The 18585-nt window shown below is 36.5% G+C and overlaps 1 protein-coding gene across 1 annotated transcript in view; it reads right to left on the bottom strand.

The window, feature by feature from the left end:
- The window catches only part of pafah1b1a (platelet-activating factor acetylhydrolase 1b, regulatory subunit 1a), a 39278-nt gene that overhangs the window by 14401 nt on the left and 6292 nt on the right, over positions 1-18585 (bottom strand). Inside the window, exons 2-4 of the mRNA XM_041994555.1 lie at positions 12858-13167; positions 2960-3044; positions 15-89 (exon numbers count right to left, since the gene is read on the bottom strand). Coding sequence (XP_041850489.1) covers positions 15-89; positions 2960-3044; positions 12858-12889 — 192 coding nt within the window. The 5' untranslated portion in view covers positions 12890-13167. The remainder of the gene's footprint in view (positions 1-14; positions 90-2959; positions 3045-12857; positions 13168-18585) is intronic.

Genomic DNA, 18585 nt, shown 5'->3' on the forward strand with positions numbered 1-18585 from the left:
AAAAACCCACAAACCTTCTTTTGTAATCTGATGACTGAGGTCCATTTTTTTTCCAAAAGACCAGCATACTTCTTATCCAGTTCTTCATTCTGCAGAGAAAGGAGGGGATATCAGGCAAAGAAAGCCAATCAAAGTCGTGGGCTTAGCAATAATCAGGGGGGCCGGTGGGATGGGAACCAGCTGGGGTGGAATGTTGAGGTCTTTGGCTATAGTAAGAAAGAACAGGGAATTATTTACACACCCCTTACAGGCTAAGGCTGGCTGCCAGACACTACCAACCTACTGTATGACACACACATACACCCATAAACACATATATTCTATACACAAAAACATACACACTAGTCCTAATCCTTCTCACACAAGCTAATCTCCTGCAGAAAGGCTTAGGCAGCTTACTGCCACACAGCCAGTATAGGAGGCAGCGATGGAAGTTAACTTGTGCCAGTCCTGGCAGACACAAGTTTGAATGCACCTGCAGGCTAATACCTAAAGCTGGCCACTACCTTTTACATAATGGACATGGCAACAGTCTGTTTCTTGCTGCCAAGACCAACAATGTAGTGACATTCTTTCTATCTACATTAATTATTAATTTCCCACTAGGGCTGGGTGATATTAACTAAATTTCATATCTTGTTATTTTTTACCTGAATCACAACATATGACATATATCTTGATATAATTTTTTTTTGTCAAGTAACCAAAGAGACAGTTCTAATTTACAGCACTGAGTGCTAAATGCACTTTTGGGGATCAGCAGCACATGTGCATTAAAACAAATGAACTGAAATTAAAGTAGCTGCATATTAAATGAAATGGTCTTAAAACAAAACAAATTAAAATACTTTTGAATGACCACAACAAAAATACAGTTGTTCAAAATGCAAAACAAAACTACACCAATATAAACGAAAATCCCTCATTCTATATCACGTGTGAAAAAGCTTTGAAATATTTGAAAATCTCGATATATTGCTCAGTCCTATTTCCCACTACTTTGTCCATTTCAATCTTAAAAACCTTACATTATATATCCATAATTGCTGTCATATTTTAACTTGCCATATTTAAAGTGCCATTTTTAGGACAAAGAAAATAAACTAAACTTAGAAGTTAAATGCTAAAGAAAGTTAAGGCACATTTGTTTTAAACAGAATACCTATGATTAAAGGACTTTTACTAAATTTAGGGACCATTCTAAAAGGTCATCAATGAAAACACACACACACACACACACACACACTCACACTCTAGGACTGTAATATTTCAAAACGAGAGCCACCATATTTTCCTTTAATTTATCTATATTATCTATTTGTAATAATGATAAATTTGATAAAAAGTAGGAAACATTCAAAATCAAAGATGGCATCTTCTGAGCCTAAATCTACAAGCAACAGTTCTGGTGCCACCACATCCTTGCCTTGAGGGCCCTAATACCTATCAAAGCATTAAAGAACGCACACTGACAGCCACGAGTGTCAGTGAGGGAGAAAATTAGCACTGTGTTCCCATTTCACAGCTACTTCCTCAGCCTCAAATAGAAAACAAAGCATACAAATTCTAGAAATACCAATACATATATTTAACATTTCGCATGACAATAATAACATCTTTAAATCAACATGACAATAAATAAATAAATAAATGTAAAGCTATGAGAAGAAAAACATAAAAGGAGACCATGGAACCCAGTTTTGACAAGTCTGCAACCATCTAATCTGCCATCTGCCTGGACACCAACACACATAAAGACACAAAGAACCGAACGTGCCAGACTTTGTGCAGCCTGCCAGCATATCTGTTGTGGATAATCAACATGTACATATGTGTTTGTCTGCATGGAGCTATGTGCATTTTCTTAAATATGTACTCATTTTTAATTTAGTGTAAAGAGGCTGGCAACACATTAATCTTAAACTACTGCTCAAATAGCCACAACGGGTGTAGGTAAAGAGCAGCATTTAATTCACAAAGACATTAAAGGAATAAGTAATGAATGCCAAATAATGAGGCCCAAAGCAAAAGGAGCTAAAATCTACTTTGCTTTTTGGCTTGGTCCGATCAAGGTGTGCATCCCTGAGTGCTAAAACCCAACAGGGTGCAGCAATCCTTCTGTGCCATTCATCTATTATTCAGCCTCCTTCCAAACGCCTGCCACATGGAGACTGAGTAGAGGAGGAATAAATGAGGACTCAGAGCTAGGGTGTCACATAAAGGCGATATAAGATATCAGTAATAACTGGTTGTCAATGAGATGTGGAGCTTCTCAAATGTTTGTTGAACATGACAATAATAAACACCTGCCTTCAGTTTGTATTAGAATATGTTTTTCCCTCTCCATCCCATTGAGTCTTATTTGGTGGATTAAAACACTTCTTGTGTAATAACACAATTCAAAAGGACTGGAACCCATTTAATTGCAGTGACCATACAGTTAAATAAACTGTATGGCATCTGCATTACTTCTAAAAATATCAACATAAATCATGTATTTTGACATTAAAAAATAGAGGGATTTAATTTTACCACGGACATCTTTGAGCCAGCAAAAAGAAGAGGTAATGTGAAGAATAAGGTTCAAATTTAAAATGAAAGCGGGCATAACATAAAGGATATATAATAATATATCATTATATTATGCACTAAAAACAAAGCACTTCATTAAGTCATCCCTTTACGTAGGACAGGAATAGCATGGTACAATAATAATAAGGACCTGGATAATGTAATATCTCCAGCTGAGTAAAAGCTTCTCTTAAGCTCAGTTGGGAAAACCAAAGAGCATGGTCCTTCCAGTCAAACATAGCATCCTAATTGGCTGCAGGTGCTCCTCATCACACCTAAGAACATGTTGATTAAAATGAGAAATGGAAGTGGAAATCAAGACATTCTGTTTGTATAAATTGGTCTGATTGGCTGTACGGATGTATGAAGCAACCCTTAATCTACTCACATTATCTAATTCCGCCTCTTTCTTGAAAGTGGAATATGCTTCTTCATAGCCGTTAGAGCGTAGATAATCGGCTATTGCTCGATTTCTGAAAGAGACAAAGAGAAACCTTAATTAGTCTTCCTGATTAGCAGACAAGATAGTTGTTAAACTGCCATGACAAACGTGCATAATGGAGATTTATTCAAACCTCTGAAACAGACAAAAAAATTAACACATTCAGGAAAGGTGCCAGACAAAGATTTAAATTCAACATGCTTTTCACACAGCCTGCTATCACAACATATAATAAAAATGCTTTGCATGCATAAATTCAGCTGAAGAGTTGGCACTACCTATAACAGCATACCTTCCAGCTCTCTCTCTCTTACAGCACACACAAAGCCTTCTCCACCCATTTGACACTAACTCAGAGCACATCTGTCTAGTCTCTATAATGAGCTCTTGCTGCTGTGGGCAAATAACAAGAGTGGATGTCCCCCCCAATGGTGCAGATGTGGGAAAACTGAAAGTCAGTGCACATCCAATCATAATCAATGTACACAGAAAAACGTATGGCTGACTAAATCATGGACATCAAGAATAATCCCTGCCAGCCATGCAAGCTTCTGGCTACTGATGCTATACTTAATTTCTTTTCAGGTACAAAAAAAGAAAAAAAGAAAAGAAAAACAAAAAACAAAACCACACACACACACAAGCTGTACTCAAACACTGGCTGTTCCTTTCAGAAAGCCAACACAAAGGGGAAGGTAAAAGCAGCAGCAATGTGTAGCAGTCCTACTATTTCAAATATGTTAAGATAGATAGTCAGATAAGAGAGACAATAGACAGGCAACGCTAAAAACCATGAGAGGAAGCTGCCTTCACGCTTCCCGTTGTCTCCTGAGCTGCCTCCTATAATGCACACACTGCTAACATACACAGTAACACATACAGGTCTGGTTTACGACTGCAGAATCAGCAGCAGCTCAATTTCCAAAGAGTTATTAATGAGGCTCACACAGACATCACAGTTAAGGCTTTTCTTCTCAATCTAATTAGTTTCTCATGAGGGTGCAGAAAAGTGAATTATTTATTGTGCTCCTTTTTTCCTCAGCAAAGATGTTCTTCTCTGGGGAGACATGTTTCACTTGCTCACAAGCTAGTAATGCTGCTGTTGTAGACAATCAGAAGTGAGACTTAAATTTCAGACTGACTATTACTCCATATCATTTTAAATCAAGTCTAAAATATTAAACTAGCCTTAGCAGGCACATAAAACTAATTGTAGCCATTTGACAGATAACATATACTGTTATCAGGTCTAGTTATCGTCAACATACTGATGAAGCTCTGATAGTAGACCTTTAACTTTAATATTAATTTTCTTCGTGTCTTAAGACAAGTGGCCTGCCTAATTTTTTGGGGAGATTTCATCAGTTTTAAATGTGCAATTCTAAATCTTTTAAACTATAAAAAACAAGATGTTTCAATAAATAGTCATGCAAAAACTGCTTATTGACAGATAAATGTTTTGTATTGTATTACTAAAGTCTTCCAGTTGCACCCTTCAGTGTAAAATATTTATAAAAGAAAGAAAAACAAAATAAAATAAGAGCAACGACAGACTGAATTTACTGATGCCTGATTAAAAAAAAATATTCCTTTCCTTATAACAAGGTGACAGGCAGGCAGTGCACTGAGGTGCCAATATGAAGAGGGTAGGGGGGTGGGGCACAATCTGTCAAACCAGTCTGTGCCCCCGTGCCCTCTCGGTCAGTGTACAGTGAACAGACCCCCCCGCAGCGTCTGAGTATCTGAATCCCCATGACAACACTAGCAGGCCTCATTACAGCTCAAGGTTAGCAGGAGGTTATCTACACCTTTGACAACCTGCTGCAAGTCTTAGAAAAACAATGAGGAGGGCCAAAGTGTGTTGGTATGTCCAAGAAAGTGTCTCAACAAATAAAAGAAGTGATGCACAGAAGATGCCACGATGCAGTAGGTATGTGTCTATTAAGTTAATTTACTTCCACTCCAATATACAAGAAAGAAGATGAAAATAGCTACAGAATATAAGAGCAAACCAGCAGGTCTGCATGGTAACTAGCAGCTCACAGCAAGAATAGGATAATGCTAAAGGTAAATGCAAAGTAGTTTGGTTAAATGATGCTAATGTTCATTTAATGAAACACTGAAATTAAATGTCGCATTATTTGCTGTTTTGTAACCATACATGACTTATATTGGTCACATGTAATGTGTAATATTCAGTGACGTGTTCACTGAACATTACATTGTAAAGATGAGAAAAAAAAAAATCTATATACGTCTTTTGTGACAGATTTGCTGTTGAAACATAATCAACTGAGTATGAGGCCATAGTTTTTAGTCATCAGTGTGCAGAATTCATAGTCCATAAAAAAAGATAATAATGAAGTATTTAATTCCAGATATCTGGTCTTGTTTCTTTATTTCTGCTGTTTCAGTATTATTTATGTATCAAACAACAACAATTCTGCTAATGAACAGCTGAAAGTCAAGGCTACCTAGATGTTTTTCCTGTCTTTTTAAATTCTCTAAGGTTGAAAAAAAAAGTTCAAAACCATGTTTTTTAAATGCAGTTTTCAGAAAGAAGTCTCCCAAGTGCAAGTAGTGGTCTTTTTCATGGTTTATTCATCCATTTTCTCAGAGAAATCCAGAGTTAATACGTAGAATTTGTTTATTCTTCACACAATAGAGGAGACTTAGTTGGAATGAGACTTCTTAGTTACTTTACTTTTTTGTTATATTATTTTATTATGTCGGCATAAAAAGAATCGACATAAAACTTAAAGACCTATGGGGAGTGTTCATGTGATTTTACACATTTAGTGTTGAGAAACTAATTAATGCAGAATAATCATGATAATAAGGGTTTCCTCCAGTTTTTCTTTTTTACTGTGAGGGAGGACAGACCCTCCACAGTAATTCCTGCCCATTCTCAGCTGAAGCTTCTTGTGGAGTATGAACTGATCGGATCAAAAATAACTGTTCTTGTTCTAGAGGCCTCGAGAATTATGTGACAAGCTTTACTCCTCTCTGTCACCTCTTTGCTGCCACTCTCAAGTGAGTCGCAGTATAAGTGGACAGGAAGTTGAAACTAGTTTGTTTTAAAATTAAGTTATTAGCAGACCAGTGTCACATTTCCTGAATACAAGTTCACACTTTTATTATGGTCCGTAAATGGGCGCAAATATTGACTTTATGTTCATATAGATCCATACATACAACACAATTTTCTTTATAGGACTTTTTCCACATTTATTTTCAACATCATTATTAATAAAAGAAACAGAAATTTGTCAAAACATTTCCCAGCAGTGAGAAAGAATGACCAGGAAAATAACTGTTTTCCTGTAGCAGCACACTTGCAAGTAAATTAATAAAGATGTCAGTATATGTTTCATCACATGAACAAATTAGTACAGTGTTTTGTTTTTGTTTTTTTTACTTTGATTCAGGTTTTGTTGTAAAGTGTGTAGATCACTGTGTCATTAACATATTTTCAAGAAAGGACATTGTATCTCAACATTAAAGTGTTCCAAAAAAAAAAAAAAAAAAAAAAAAGTGTGTCATTTGCTTTACCATTTCCATAGTGGGTTGAAACTTTATCATCACTTGCTCTATGGTCCTCTAATTGGGAACAATCAGGTGCTTTTTTTTATCTTTCACAGATGGAAAGATGCAATGCAGTTTCTCGTGTTTCCAAATATATAAATTCAATTTCACAGAAGGGAGAATATCATTACACTAGCACTAGCATTTTTTTTTTTTTCTTGTTTGACTGATGAGGATTCTTGGCTACTGAGACATGAAGCATGTCCCTTGAGGACAGTCACCACTCTAAACACACAATTCATCGCATAATTTTATAATAGAAAATGAGTAAAATTTCAATGGATTTCCAACTTTTATTCTTTTCAAAGCTTCTTGTATTGCTGATTATTATAAGGCAGACCATTTTTTATGTGAAACAGGTCAGTAGTTCATCGGGGGGTGGGGGCTTGGGGAGTCTGTCTACTTTCATATAGGTTCAGAGTACAACAGAAGGGATCAACTATTAAGCCATGAGAAAACTTCAAAGGGGAACCTAACCACAGACATTATAAAGGGATTCACAGGAAAGAATAAGCCTGGCCATAACTGTGTCGTTGCTGTCTGTGTTTAACAAATATTCACTATTCTTCATAATAAAAGGGTGTATGTGTATACACACAAACACTAAGACATAAAAACAGATAACCCTGAAAAACCAGTTGTCTGGCTTACTCAGCAAAACACACAACCCACACACTTCTTCTTTACAGTGTGTGGGGCATTTAGGGATTTTCTACCAAACATCGATTATCAAGATTCATTGACTAAGCTACTGTAAAGTCAAAATGTATTTTTATCTATAGTCCTCCAAGGCCATGCATAATCAACCATAACTGAACAAGGATAAAATACATGTGGGAGATCAGGGTTGTGCTCATACATAAAGTCAATACAGTGTATTTTTACTAAACTAAACACCAGTGTTTTTTTATGTGACAGGCTAAGAAAAAAAGGGGGGGAGATAAAGTGATATTTTTGTCAGAGGTAAAAACTTTGGATAATGATTTGACAGTAATAAAAGCACAGGTGCAAATCATTTCTCATCATTTCTCGCACTGTAAAAGTTTATCCAGCACAATGGCTCTTTTCTGTGTGGGTTTTTTTTATGGGGGACAGTGAATGATTGATATGGCATAATGGTCCAGATAACAGGGACTGCTACCATGGTCAGTCCATCTGTGTCCGAGTCCTGGGGCAAAATCAGATCCATATTGCTAACAGACCTTCTGCAGATGCACTCAGCCATTTACAGAATGCTGAGCACTAACAGATAGCCCACGGAACAGACCATATGAGATAAAAAGATAATGTGTGCTTGCAACAAATGGCTGTATGCATGCATGCATGCATGCATGAATTGCTGGAGAACAACCAAAAACTTAGGACATGGTAAGAAAAAAAAAAAATAATGCAGCTAACTTTATCTGATAGAAGTTGTGGCTTTCAACCAAGAGAAAGAAAGAGAGCGAGCAAGAGAGAGAAATAAACTGCATTTCCTTTACCCCAAGAATTGAGCAAAATCTAAATATCCCAATAAAAAACTGGTAATGGAAAAACCTAAATTTAAAAAAAACTGTCAAAATGCTGATATAGAAGTATATTGCAAAACTGTAATGGAAAATTTACACAACCCCAGACATGACATAGAGGGTCACATGACCAATTCATTTTAAGTAAAGATGGTGCGGTATGAGTAGACGCAGGAGGAGTAAGAAATTTTTTTACAAATAAAGAGAAAAAAATCTGCCATCCAGCGAAATACAGAGTTTTACGAAGAATTTGAAATCTCCATCCTCCTCAAAGTAGAGCCTCCAGGTTCGAGATTTTATGAGAATAAGGGCTAATGTGCTAAACACCATTTAATGGAAACACCTGCAAATTGCAATTGCACTTTGACAAAATTTTTTAAATATTGATTTTATTTAGCAAAAAACTGTAATAGGAATGCACAGAGCGAGAGAGACATACATACATGCCAGTGGTGTGCAGTAAAGTATTAATATTAAAATAATGTACCCAATCTGCCTCCCGGCCACTTGTTTTAAAGGTACCATATTATGCAAAATTCTCTTTCTAAAGGTTTTCTAACAGTCCCGCTAGCCTACATAAAATGTTGTTTTGAATACTTACTCACTGGGATGCCTAATTCCTGTTTTAAGAAATATCTTTATTAGCTTTATTGGTGACTCGCAACCGCTCAATGTGGATCATCACACGGATCACAGATACATGCACACACACCGACAAGTGATTTGCCCACTTCTCCTCTCCACGCATAATGCATGACGCCTATCAAAAGAAAGCCCAAAGCAGTGGGATATCTGGCACAGAGAAGACAGTTATCGACATCTGGAGTTTACCAAAGGTTAGTATGATATAATGCACTCAGACACACCTGCTCAAAGATTATTGGAACTCATAAAAGGTACTGTTAGCCTTATGAACTAAACATGATTAATACTGAAGAGGGATCAAGCTGAAATAAAATTGAACAATCCAACAGCTGTTTTCCCATGAATTTCCCATAGCAACAACACAGGATGTTGAATTACTTAAACCTCTGAAATTACTCATAGGACACTTAAGCGGATGTTAAAACAGTTAAGTACTTTGACAAAATTTTATTGAAACCTAAAATGTACTCTTCTGAGCTCGGTTTCTGATTTGCCACCGTGCGCAATGAATTCTGGGAGAAAAGAGGCCGCGAAGGATGCATCACCAGCAGCCTTCGTTTGAGGCCAAACGAAGTGTGTGTGTGTGGGGGGGGGGGATTCGGAGGGTCCTTCAAATTGTGTGAATTGGGACAGTACTTTGCACACCGCGATGAATTATGTGGCTGACAAATCCGCACTTCGAAGTGTGCAGACCCTAAAGTGGGACACACTACCAGTTCCAGAATGTGCAGAGATGTCATTTCCCATGCCCTATATTCTCCCTGTGTATGAGTGTTTGTTTGTCTCTCTGTGTTGGCCCTGTGATGGACTGGCAACCTGTCCAGGGTGTACCCTGCCTCTCGCCTGCCAATTGCTGGGATAGGCTCCAGCTTCCCTGTGACACTGAACTGGACTAAGTGGTATAGAAAATGGATGGAAGAATTTTTTCTATCACATAGTCCTTACCAAAGATAAAGAAGGTCAATTTGGGCCATAGGTTCATATAATCACAGTCTCCCAATTATTATTATAAAACATACATGTTTCAAGGCTTAACAGAAACATGAATCAGAGATTTAGAAAATTCAGCTTTTGTAAGGAGTATAAACATAAGAACAACAGACTGCTATTTAAACTAGTAAACATATGTCTGCTTCATAAAACACCAAGACTGACAAATGAACTTGCACCATAGCTTTGATGACCCCAGTTAACCTCCCTGTCTTTGAATGTCTGTCCATTAAAGACACCACATTCGTGAGCAGGGACAGATTGCAAAGAACAAAAATCACATGAACAATTTTGTTGACTAAGAAATGGAAGAGGCCGGGGGGGGGTTTTCTTTGTAAGGCAGACAGAAAGTCCATAAGCAAACACCCATTTGCACATGGTTGCCTCCAGGAGTTTCAGGGGAGCGCAGTTTGTGTTCCTGCATCTATTTTTACATCATGCTGCCAGGGATAAGTCCCCTGACCCTACAAAGAAAGACAAATGTGCTTTCATTGGATGAATCAGACAAAAATAGAGTTGTTGTGAAGATGCTGCACAAACAAAGCATCTGACTGTGGTGCTGACAAAATCCAGTGTGGGGTACAAAGATTATCTTTCCAGTATATACTGACCGTATACTCCATGACAAAGAGCTGGCCAATAATCATTTGTCTTGTTGCTTAGCTTGTATATTTTTGCTTTTTTATGCTGGTATGTTTTTCCAAATTTTCTGGATTGTTTGCAATGTTAATATAAAAGTATATCACCTTAAACACCACTTAAAGCTATAAAAAAATACTAAATAAATAAATGAGGAAAAAGATGCATATGCATGCTTTAGCATTCTTATGCAGAAGAAAACAAATTTATCTAGAAGTCTCAATCTCCCTGTTTAAAAGTTGCAATCATCTTGTCTGCCCACTTGGCTAGCCTCTACAAATTCAACATATCAGGAGACAATTCATCCAAGAGAAAACTCTCCCTCATTCTGATATAATTTAAAACAATATTAAGTTATAATGAGTGCAAAGCTAACCTAGGATGTAATCAAAATTAAGAATTAAATGACTGGCAATAATCATACAATATCAACTTGAAGTTGTTGAAACAAAACTACTCCATGTAGACATTTGATTGCTTCTGTCAAATGAATTTTTAAAATATAAAGGAGAGGCCTGACAGCAGGGTTAATAAAATATATTTGTGTGCTGACCAATGATGAACACATTCTTACAAAAAAAGAAGGACTAAAAAGGACAAGGTCAATGAAAATAATTGTGTAAGTAGCTTGCAGTCTTTAGGTCACTACCCCTATTCCCTGTTTGTCTGACTCAAAATGGGCCACTGGGTTTTCATCAGGCTTCACAAAACGAGACTGTCAGTTAGGAAATGAGATCTAAGGAGCACTTCATGGCCGAATCAATGAAATCACTGACTGAGCCAAGTGACATCTCCGGTGGGTGGAATACAACTGTTGCTGGAATGTGATTCAAGTGGACCTGTACCAGTTTTGTGTAGGCTATGGGACAGTATTGCACAACACAAAAGAGGCTTTTGGGGGATGGAGGGCAGTAAGTGGGGGATCCTCACTGCTTCCTTTGAATAGCAAATGGCATGAAACATTAGCATTCCAATAGGCCTCTCAATACTCAATACCACCCGGCACTAACCACAGATCTACTTAAACAATGTCAGGAATGTTGAGAGCCTGGCATGTTAACATTGTTGCATTTTTTAAAACAGTTAAAAGCAGATGAAATTTATAGTCAACAAGTGTCACCTCATCTGAAGTAGAGACACATACCATTTTCTTTTTAAAAACAGTTCTTTATCCTACTTCTTAACCAGAAGTGGGTTAATAAGGACTAAATTCCAGCAAGATCAACTCATCTACCACTTTATCGCACATTGAAATGCCATAACTTTTTATAACCCACCGTAGGGATTAATTACCAAGCCTGTAGACTCAACAGGGCCCAGCTTTTTGTTTTCCCTTCAGGCCCAATTATGCTCCCTTACTAACGTAATAGGTTTGAGCATTGTCATACGTCGCCACCCTTCATACTTCATATGTCTTTTTCGTTGCCATAGTCATGAAGTCAATTCATCCACTAGTGGACAGTGCTGAGTGCAGAGTTCACTCCTGCATTCTGACATCAGTTTCGGATACAGTTTTGTTGCAGGAATGCACCACTATAGAGTTGCAACTGCCCAACATACTCACACAACCTTTCTTCAAAAGCTCTCGCCATCTCTACACACCAATTACATACATAAACGGTGCAGAAGACGGGCAACCTGTCCATCCGTCTGCGTATCAGCCTTCTGCGTAAAGCATAAATGGGCCTTTAGTTTGTCTCACTAGATCTTATTTCTTTGTCAGCTGATTCCACAATTCGGATATGTGGGGAATCAGTAACAAGGAGCAAATGTAAGAACACTGTAAGAAAACTTTGTTTTGAAAAGGTAATCATCTAAGCTTCTACTGAGGTCACATCAAGTAAAGAATGAATACAGCACAGTTTCAGGGTTAGGTCATGTAGATGAAAGATCAAAACATATCAACGATAAAAATGTAAGCATATTCTTTAAGCATAAGAAAAACACTTCTCTAGACTCAAACATACAGAAATGCCACTCCTAATTGTTAGACAAAGTACTTTTTTGTCTGGTAACAACTTCAAGTTGTTTTGTCGAAAGAAATGCATCACTAATAAAGTATAAGAGAAATAATGTCATTTTAGCTGGACCGTTTAGCCGTTCAACATGAAAAAATTAACTGTTTGAGCTCATCGTTTGTGAGTATCTGCTATTTTCTTAATCTTACTATGATGTCAAATTAAATATATTGGATGTTCAAGGGTTGCTTTGATCAAATATGTTTGATAACATCATAGATTTATGGAAACTGGTCAATATTTTCCAAACCAATCAATCATGAAAATGAAAGTAAGATGCAGCACTCAAATGAACAAACCATGTCCATTCTTTAAAATTTACACAATATCAAAAGTGTGTTGTTGTAGTGGACAGAAATGCAGCGTGTTTGTAACAAAGAAATCACAGTGTATAAATGTTTAGCTTAAATCTTGCATTATACTATTTCAACCACATTATGAAATGTAAAACCAACTTACAGTTCATCTCTTTGCCGTTGTGACAGCACCATGATGACAGGGCAGTGTGGGCAGGGCCAGGAGGGTTTAGTAGGTAAAAAGTGAATCTTGTGCAGCTGCTGCGCTCTCCTCAGTCAGGAGATGAGCTGTGCTGATCCAAGCAACACTGTTGAGGACGGGCTGCGTACCCCAGTGGCAGCCGGTTGGTTTTGTCCAAACAAAGGCTCAGACAGAGAGGGGAATGCAGGAATCTGCCCCCCAACTAGTTGACTCCAAGGACAAATGAAGTGAAGAGCCAGCAGACCAGTCACCAGCCAAGTTTGCAATGCATCTGGAGAGCAGAGAGTAAGGGGAAGTCAGTATCAGGTGTACATGGCATATGACATGAAGACTAGGTATGGTAGAAAACATTTATAGCTCAAGGTTATCACATATGGTGTTTGGTGTTAGTAAGTTTGAATGGCTAAAAATAGGGCTGGGGGATATATTGGATATACTCAATGTATCCACAGAAGTTTTACCTGGGATATATAAAATGTCTATTGTGTGGAAATCTAGTACAAACTGCTGACACTGCAGTGTTTAAAGCATCTACATGTGATTTTCTTCATAGTTCAGCTTCTCTCACTCACATAAGTGTTTCATGGCAGACAGGAAAGGAGTATGCAGCTAGCTAGCTAGTTTATGATTGTTAAGATATGGAAGCTGAATGCAAGACGTCTTTTTTAACCAGTAATACACCTCAGAAATTATGATAATGACGAGGAAACTTGACTGTTTCCCCATGGAAATTAAGTTCTTAGTACACTGGAGCAGGAAACTCCTCCACCTGCTTCTCCTCCTCCAGCTGCTCTTATTATTAAATAAGAGCTGATCTTGAACCAGATATATTTGTCCGTTTCACAGGTGGTTGATAGTAAAAACTTTGTTGAAAGGGAAAAAAAAATCACAATAAAGATTAATTTCTCTGAGCTTACTTAAATCCTACTGGTAACTTTTTATGCATGATAACATTGAATATTTAATATTTACACAATGTTTTAGAGGAGATTTCAAGGATGTATATCGTGTATTGGGATAAAGCCAAAAATATCAGGATATCAGTTTTAGGCATATCGCCCAGACCTAGTTAAAAAACTAACCAAAACAGAAAAATAAAGACCATTGAGCCCCATTTTCTTTCAGAAAGATAATACAATCCTCATAATAAACCTTAATAATAATAATAAAAATAATAATAATAATCCACTACATAGGAGATCTAAAAAAAAACAAAAAAAAAACAAAAAAAAAAAAAAACCTGACATTTCATATAGTAAAAACACAAACCTCTCCATTTGAAGCTGCTAGTTCAGTTGCTTCTGGGTTTGTTTGTGGTTTTATTTACATTCACTCATGCTATCCACCATCATAATCTGTCATCCCACCTGTCTGCTCTTGCAGCAAATGCCTCTGTCCAATTACACACAAGAGCTGACCCACATTCTGAGTAACGTACTTCTTGTCCCAGGTTGCCAAGAGAAATGAAAAACAGGACACAGCCAAGCAGACTTGCGAAACTTTTTTGTTCTTAACAAAATCTTCCAACTCCACCATCTCCTTGTGATATCACTTACAGAGCTGCCTAACTCTGCAGGGTGCCCAAACTTTTGCAGATGCCATTTTTTGTTTTTTTGTTGTTTGGAAAGTGTAAATGATGGAATAATTAATAATAACCCACTGTCATCTCTGATTGGGATTTCTGCTGGAGTCGTGCCATCATCTTTCAGAAACAAGCATCTAAAGCTGCTGGAATCTGGAAGAGCTTCATTTTCTCTTGGTGATGTTACATTAACTATGCTGTGGAAGAGCTATCCTTGACTGCAACATGGAGAACTTCTAACTTCCTGAAAAAAATAAATCAGTTATTAAATAAATAAATCAAGGAAGCAGGAAAATAGTGAAGGGTGTTTCCACAAATGTTAAAATTAACCTCAAATATAAAAAAAGACAATTATTGGTTGGCTGAATGCTCTTTCCAACAACTAGATTGCATATTTGAATGTTAGAAATACCATATTCATATCAGAAGACAACTGTACAGACAGTTTAACGCTCCATCACTGAGCAGGACCTATTAAATTAACATACTTTATTATGCCAAGCAGAAAATAAAAGACAAAAGTTAAATGACTCTATGTAGGTTATTAGTAGGGCTAATTAAATGAATGACAGCAAAAAAAGGAAATAACGCCATAATTTTCCAATGTATAGGGGAGGGCTTTTCAACTCTGGTATGTTTGAATCTCTTGATAGCATTCACTCTGCCAAAAACAATTAATGATTTAAACTAAATCCCAAATGTAGACTAGAAATGTTTGCTCATTTGTTGGTTATAATTGGCATGTTAGCAAGTTAGAAAGTTATTTAAACAAAATATATTAACTCCCCAAGGAACTAAGATTGCTAAGACAGCAATCAACAAACTCCAAGGTTCATTAACTATGTGTTACATCTTCAAGCCATACTGTCAGACATGTCATCATTCATCCAAAATGTGTGTCAATGCTGTCCTTAGTAGGGTGAGTGACAGTTGCTATTGGCAGCAAGAAGGTAATAAGCAGTCAGATGAGTGAAAGGTAAGCTGTCTGGAAGGTCAACTTCTGTTTTACTGTTGTCTTAGAAATAAAATCTAACTTTTTTTTTTTACATATAAGAATGTCTAATCTGTCATTTGATGCCTTTTGGAGATTTTTCCTGCTTTCCTTGGCTTCTTTTTGCACATTACAATGAATTTTAACCGTGGTGCCCAAACTTTGGATCCCCACTGTAAGCACAACATTATTGCAAGTAAATGAAAACAACAGTTGAGTTGGTGTGAAGTACTGATAAATACTACGGGTGCAGAATAAATGTCAAGAAATTTTGATGCAGCTAATAATGCTGTGAGAAAGTGTTGCTTTTTTCTTTTTTTTCTTTTTTTTAAATCATATACAAGCTTCATTAAATCTATTCCACACCTAAGGTTGTCACAACACTAAAATTTCAAAGTCAATACAGATACAAAGAATGGTGCTTGATACTCTATACTATTTGATATTATAGAAGGAAGAAAATATATATTTTTTTAAATCAAAGACAGACATTACAAAACTTACACTACAAACAAAAATATATTAATAAATAACATTAACAATGTAAAAAAAAATGCATTATTTCGTAACTAAGTCTGCACTTAATTTGTGCAGATAGTCTTCATACAATCTCGAACAGCGCAGACTGCTCAGTTTGCTCACTGTGCTGCAAAAAACTACAAAACTAAAAAAACTTCAAGTACTAGTAGTTTTACTTGTTTAAATAAATGTCCTTATCTTCACAAAACCTGCGACGAAAAGAAACAATAGAAACTATAGAACAAACCAGTTAATATCTATTTTTAAAACTAGATGAATTAATTAAAAAAAACATTTAAAAAGTTTAACTTTTTTAATGTTTTTGTCTACAGTCAACATTTAAAGGCAATAATATATGTAAAAAGGGTGTGATCAGTCAGTAGCAGCTTTGCGCAATTCATTTTCAGGCTGGTTATGGATGAAAAAGAACATCTTCTCTTCCTGAAGATGAGAGCTGGGATGCTACTGCATCTACACTTTAAGTATCGATACTCATGCTAATTATGTTTTTGTTTAGTTATTTATTTCTTTTCCTTTTATTGACCTGCAACAAACAACAAAACACCGGAAAGCACACTTCTACACATACTGTATGTAAAACTTAAACATGAGATCTACGTTTGAAAAACAGTCGATTAAATTTGCAAACACCTGCAATTAAAGCAATTAGAGCTGCAATTTAGGAAAAAATAATTGTAAACAAAACAAAAATAAACAAGACACAACAATAATGCTGTAGTGACATTATCACCAGGGAATATTTCTCCAAGCCACTCGTGGGTTTGTCTGCAGAAAAATGGCCCAGCTGTTATAAATAGTGTAAGATAGTTTCCATTTATCCATTTATTTATCCATCCGTTTATTTATTCATTCATTCATTCGACATTGTCATTGTAGAAACCTGCTAAACAGAAAGTAGCCTAGCACAGCACATACCTAACCTCTGGGTCCTGATCTTGCCACTTGACAATGTTTCAATAGTTTGGCTATCCTTGACTGTGTGTGAATCATGACAGGGAGTGACAGTAGAGATAAAAATGGCTTCAAAATTTCATAGACATTCAAGGCACATACTATGTCAAGAGCGTAAAATTGCTATGAGAAGTACAAGAAAATTAGTCTGCTGTTCATTAATATTTTTCTCTGTGCTACTGGCGGCTGTCATTGCTGTCATTGTTAGTATTCATTAATGCTTAAGAAACCCTTTTAAAAAGTATTTTGACTTTAGAATTGTAAAAGGTATTTGCACAGCCACAGAATCAGGCTAATACTGTGTGTTGATTGAGGGGGAATAAGCTGCAGACATGGTGCCTCTATAAATCTGACCATTGATGGTTAATAATGATAATGAGACTTTCTCCCATTGATCCGCTTTTCTTTGTGCTACAACAGAAACTAAATAACCAAACTCTTTATAGTAATAGTGCTGGCTTTGTAAGATGCAATTTGTTAATGAGTTGTTGTTAAAATGCTGTATTTAACAAATCACTGATAAATGTTTGTGTAACTCCAGTTAAAAATGCAACAAGAACCAAAAATAGTAAAGAACCACGCCTACTGCCCATTTTATCTATACTAAAGCAGCTTTTATGAAGTCAAAAAAGGATATAACTGTCATTTTTCAAAATTATATCACACAGTTTCAGTTAAAATAATCCTAATGCTAAACCAGAAATGGAAAGTTACACGAAAGGACATCAGAAAACAACGTGTAACACAAAAAGGTGGCAAAGCTGCTGTACCCAGAATCCATGACAAACCAATGACTATCTAAAGTCAACATAAACATAACATAAAAGATTGGAGCGATCTGATGAAAATGTTACAAAACAGGAAGCACAACATCATAACTTTCCACTTCTATTACACCACCAGCAAAACAACAAAGAAAGTAAAAGTGCAGCATTTTTTGAATAAGCAGTGCTTCCATGTCTGAGTATGGAAAACGCCCCTTTGGACCGCAATAATAAAAAGGGAAAAACAACAAAAGAAAAAAAAACCACCTGATTTACAGCAGAATCTTAATGCTTGTGTGATAATTATGTTTTGGGATTTGATCACAAAACATAACCAAAGCAGCTATGCAAACAGCTACAGACCCACTGTCATCTCTGATTGGGATTTCTGCTGGAGTCATGCCATCATCTTTCAGAAACAAGCATCTAAAGCTGCTGGAATCTGGAAGAGCTTCATTTTCTCTTGGTGATGTTACATTAACTATGCTGTGGAAGAGCTATCCTTGACTCCAACATGGAGAACTTCTAACTTCCTGAAAAAAATAAATCAGTTATTAAATAAATAAATCAAGGAAGCTGGAAAATAGTGAAGGGTGTTTCCACAAATGTTAAAATTAACCTCAAATATAAAAAAAGTAGTGCTTGGCAACGATTAAAATTTTTAATTGCGATTAATCGCATGACATGCTGCGATTAATCGCATCGTTACGCGCAAAATGTCTCTTTCCTTTAAAAAAAGGCCTACAGCTATAAAAAGAAAATGCAGTAAGTTTTGGTTTACAAACACTACATCTCTCTCTGGATGTCTCTCTGGACCTTCCACAATGCCTCATAATACGTGGCTAAAATATTTCATTTTCC

The sequence above is a fragment of the Melanotaenia boesemani genome, chromosome 9, assembly GCF_017639745.1.
Source record: "Melanotaenia boesemani isolate fMelBoe1 chromosome 9, fMelBoe1.pri, whole genome shotgun sequence".
NCBI lineage: Eukaryota > Metazoa > Chordata > Actinopteri > Atheriniformes > Melanotaeniidae > Melanotaenia > Melanotaenia boesemani.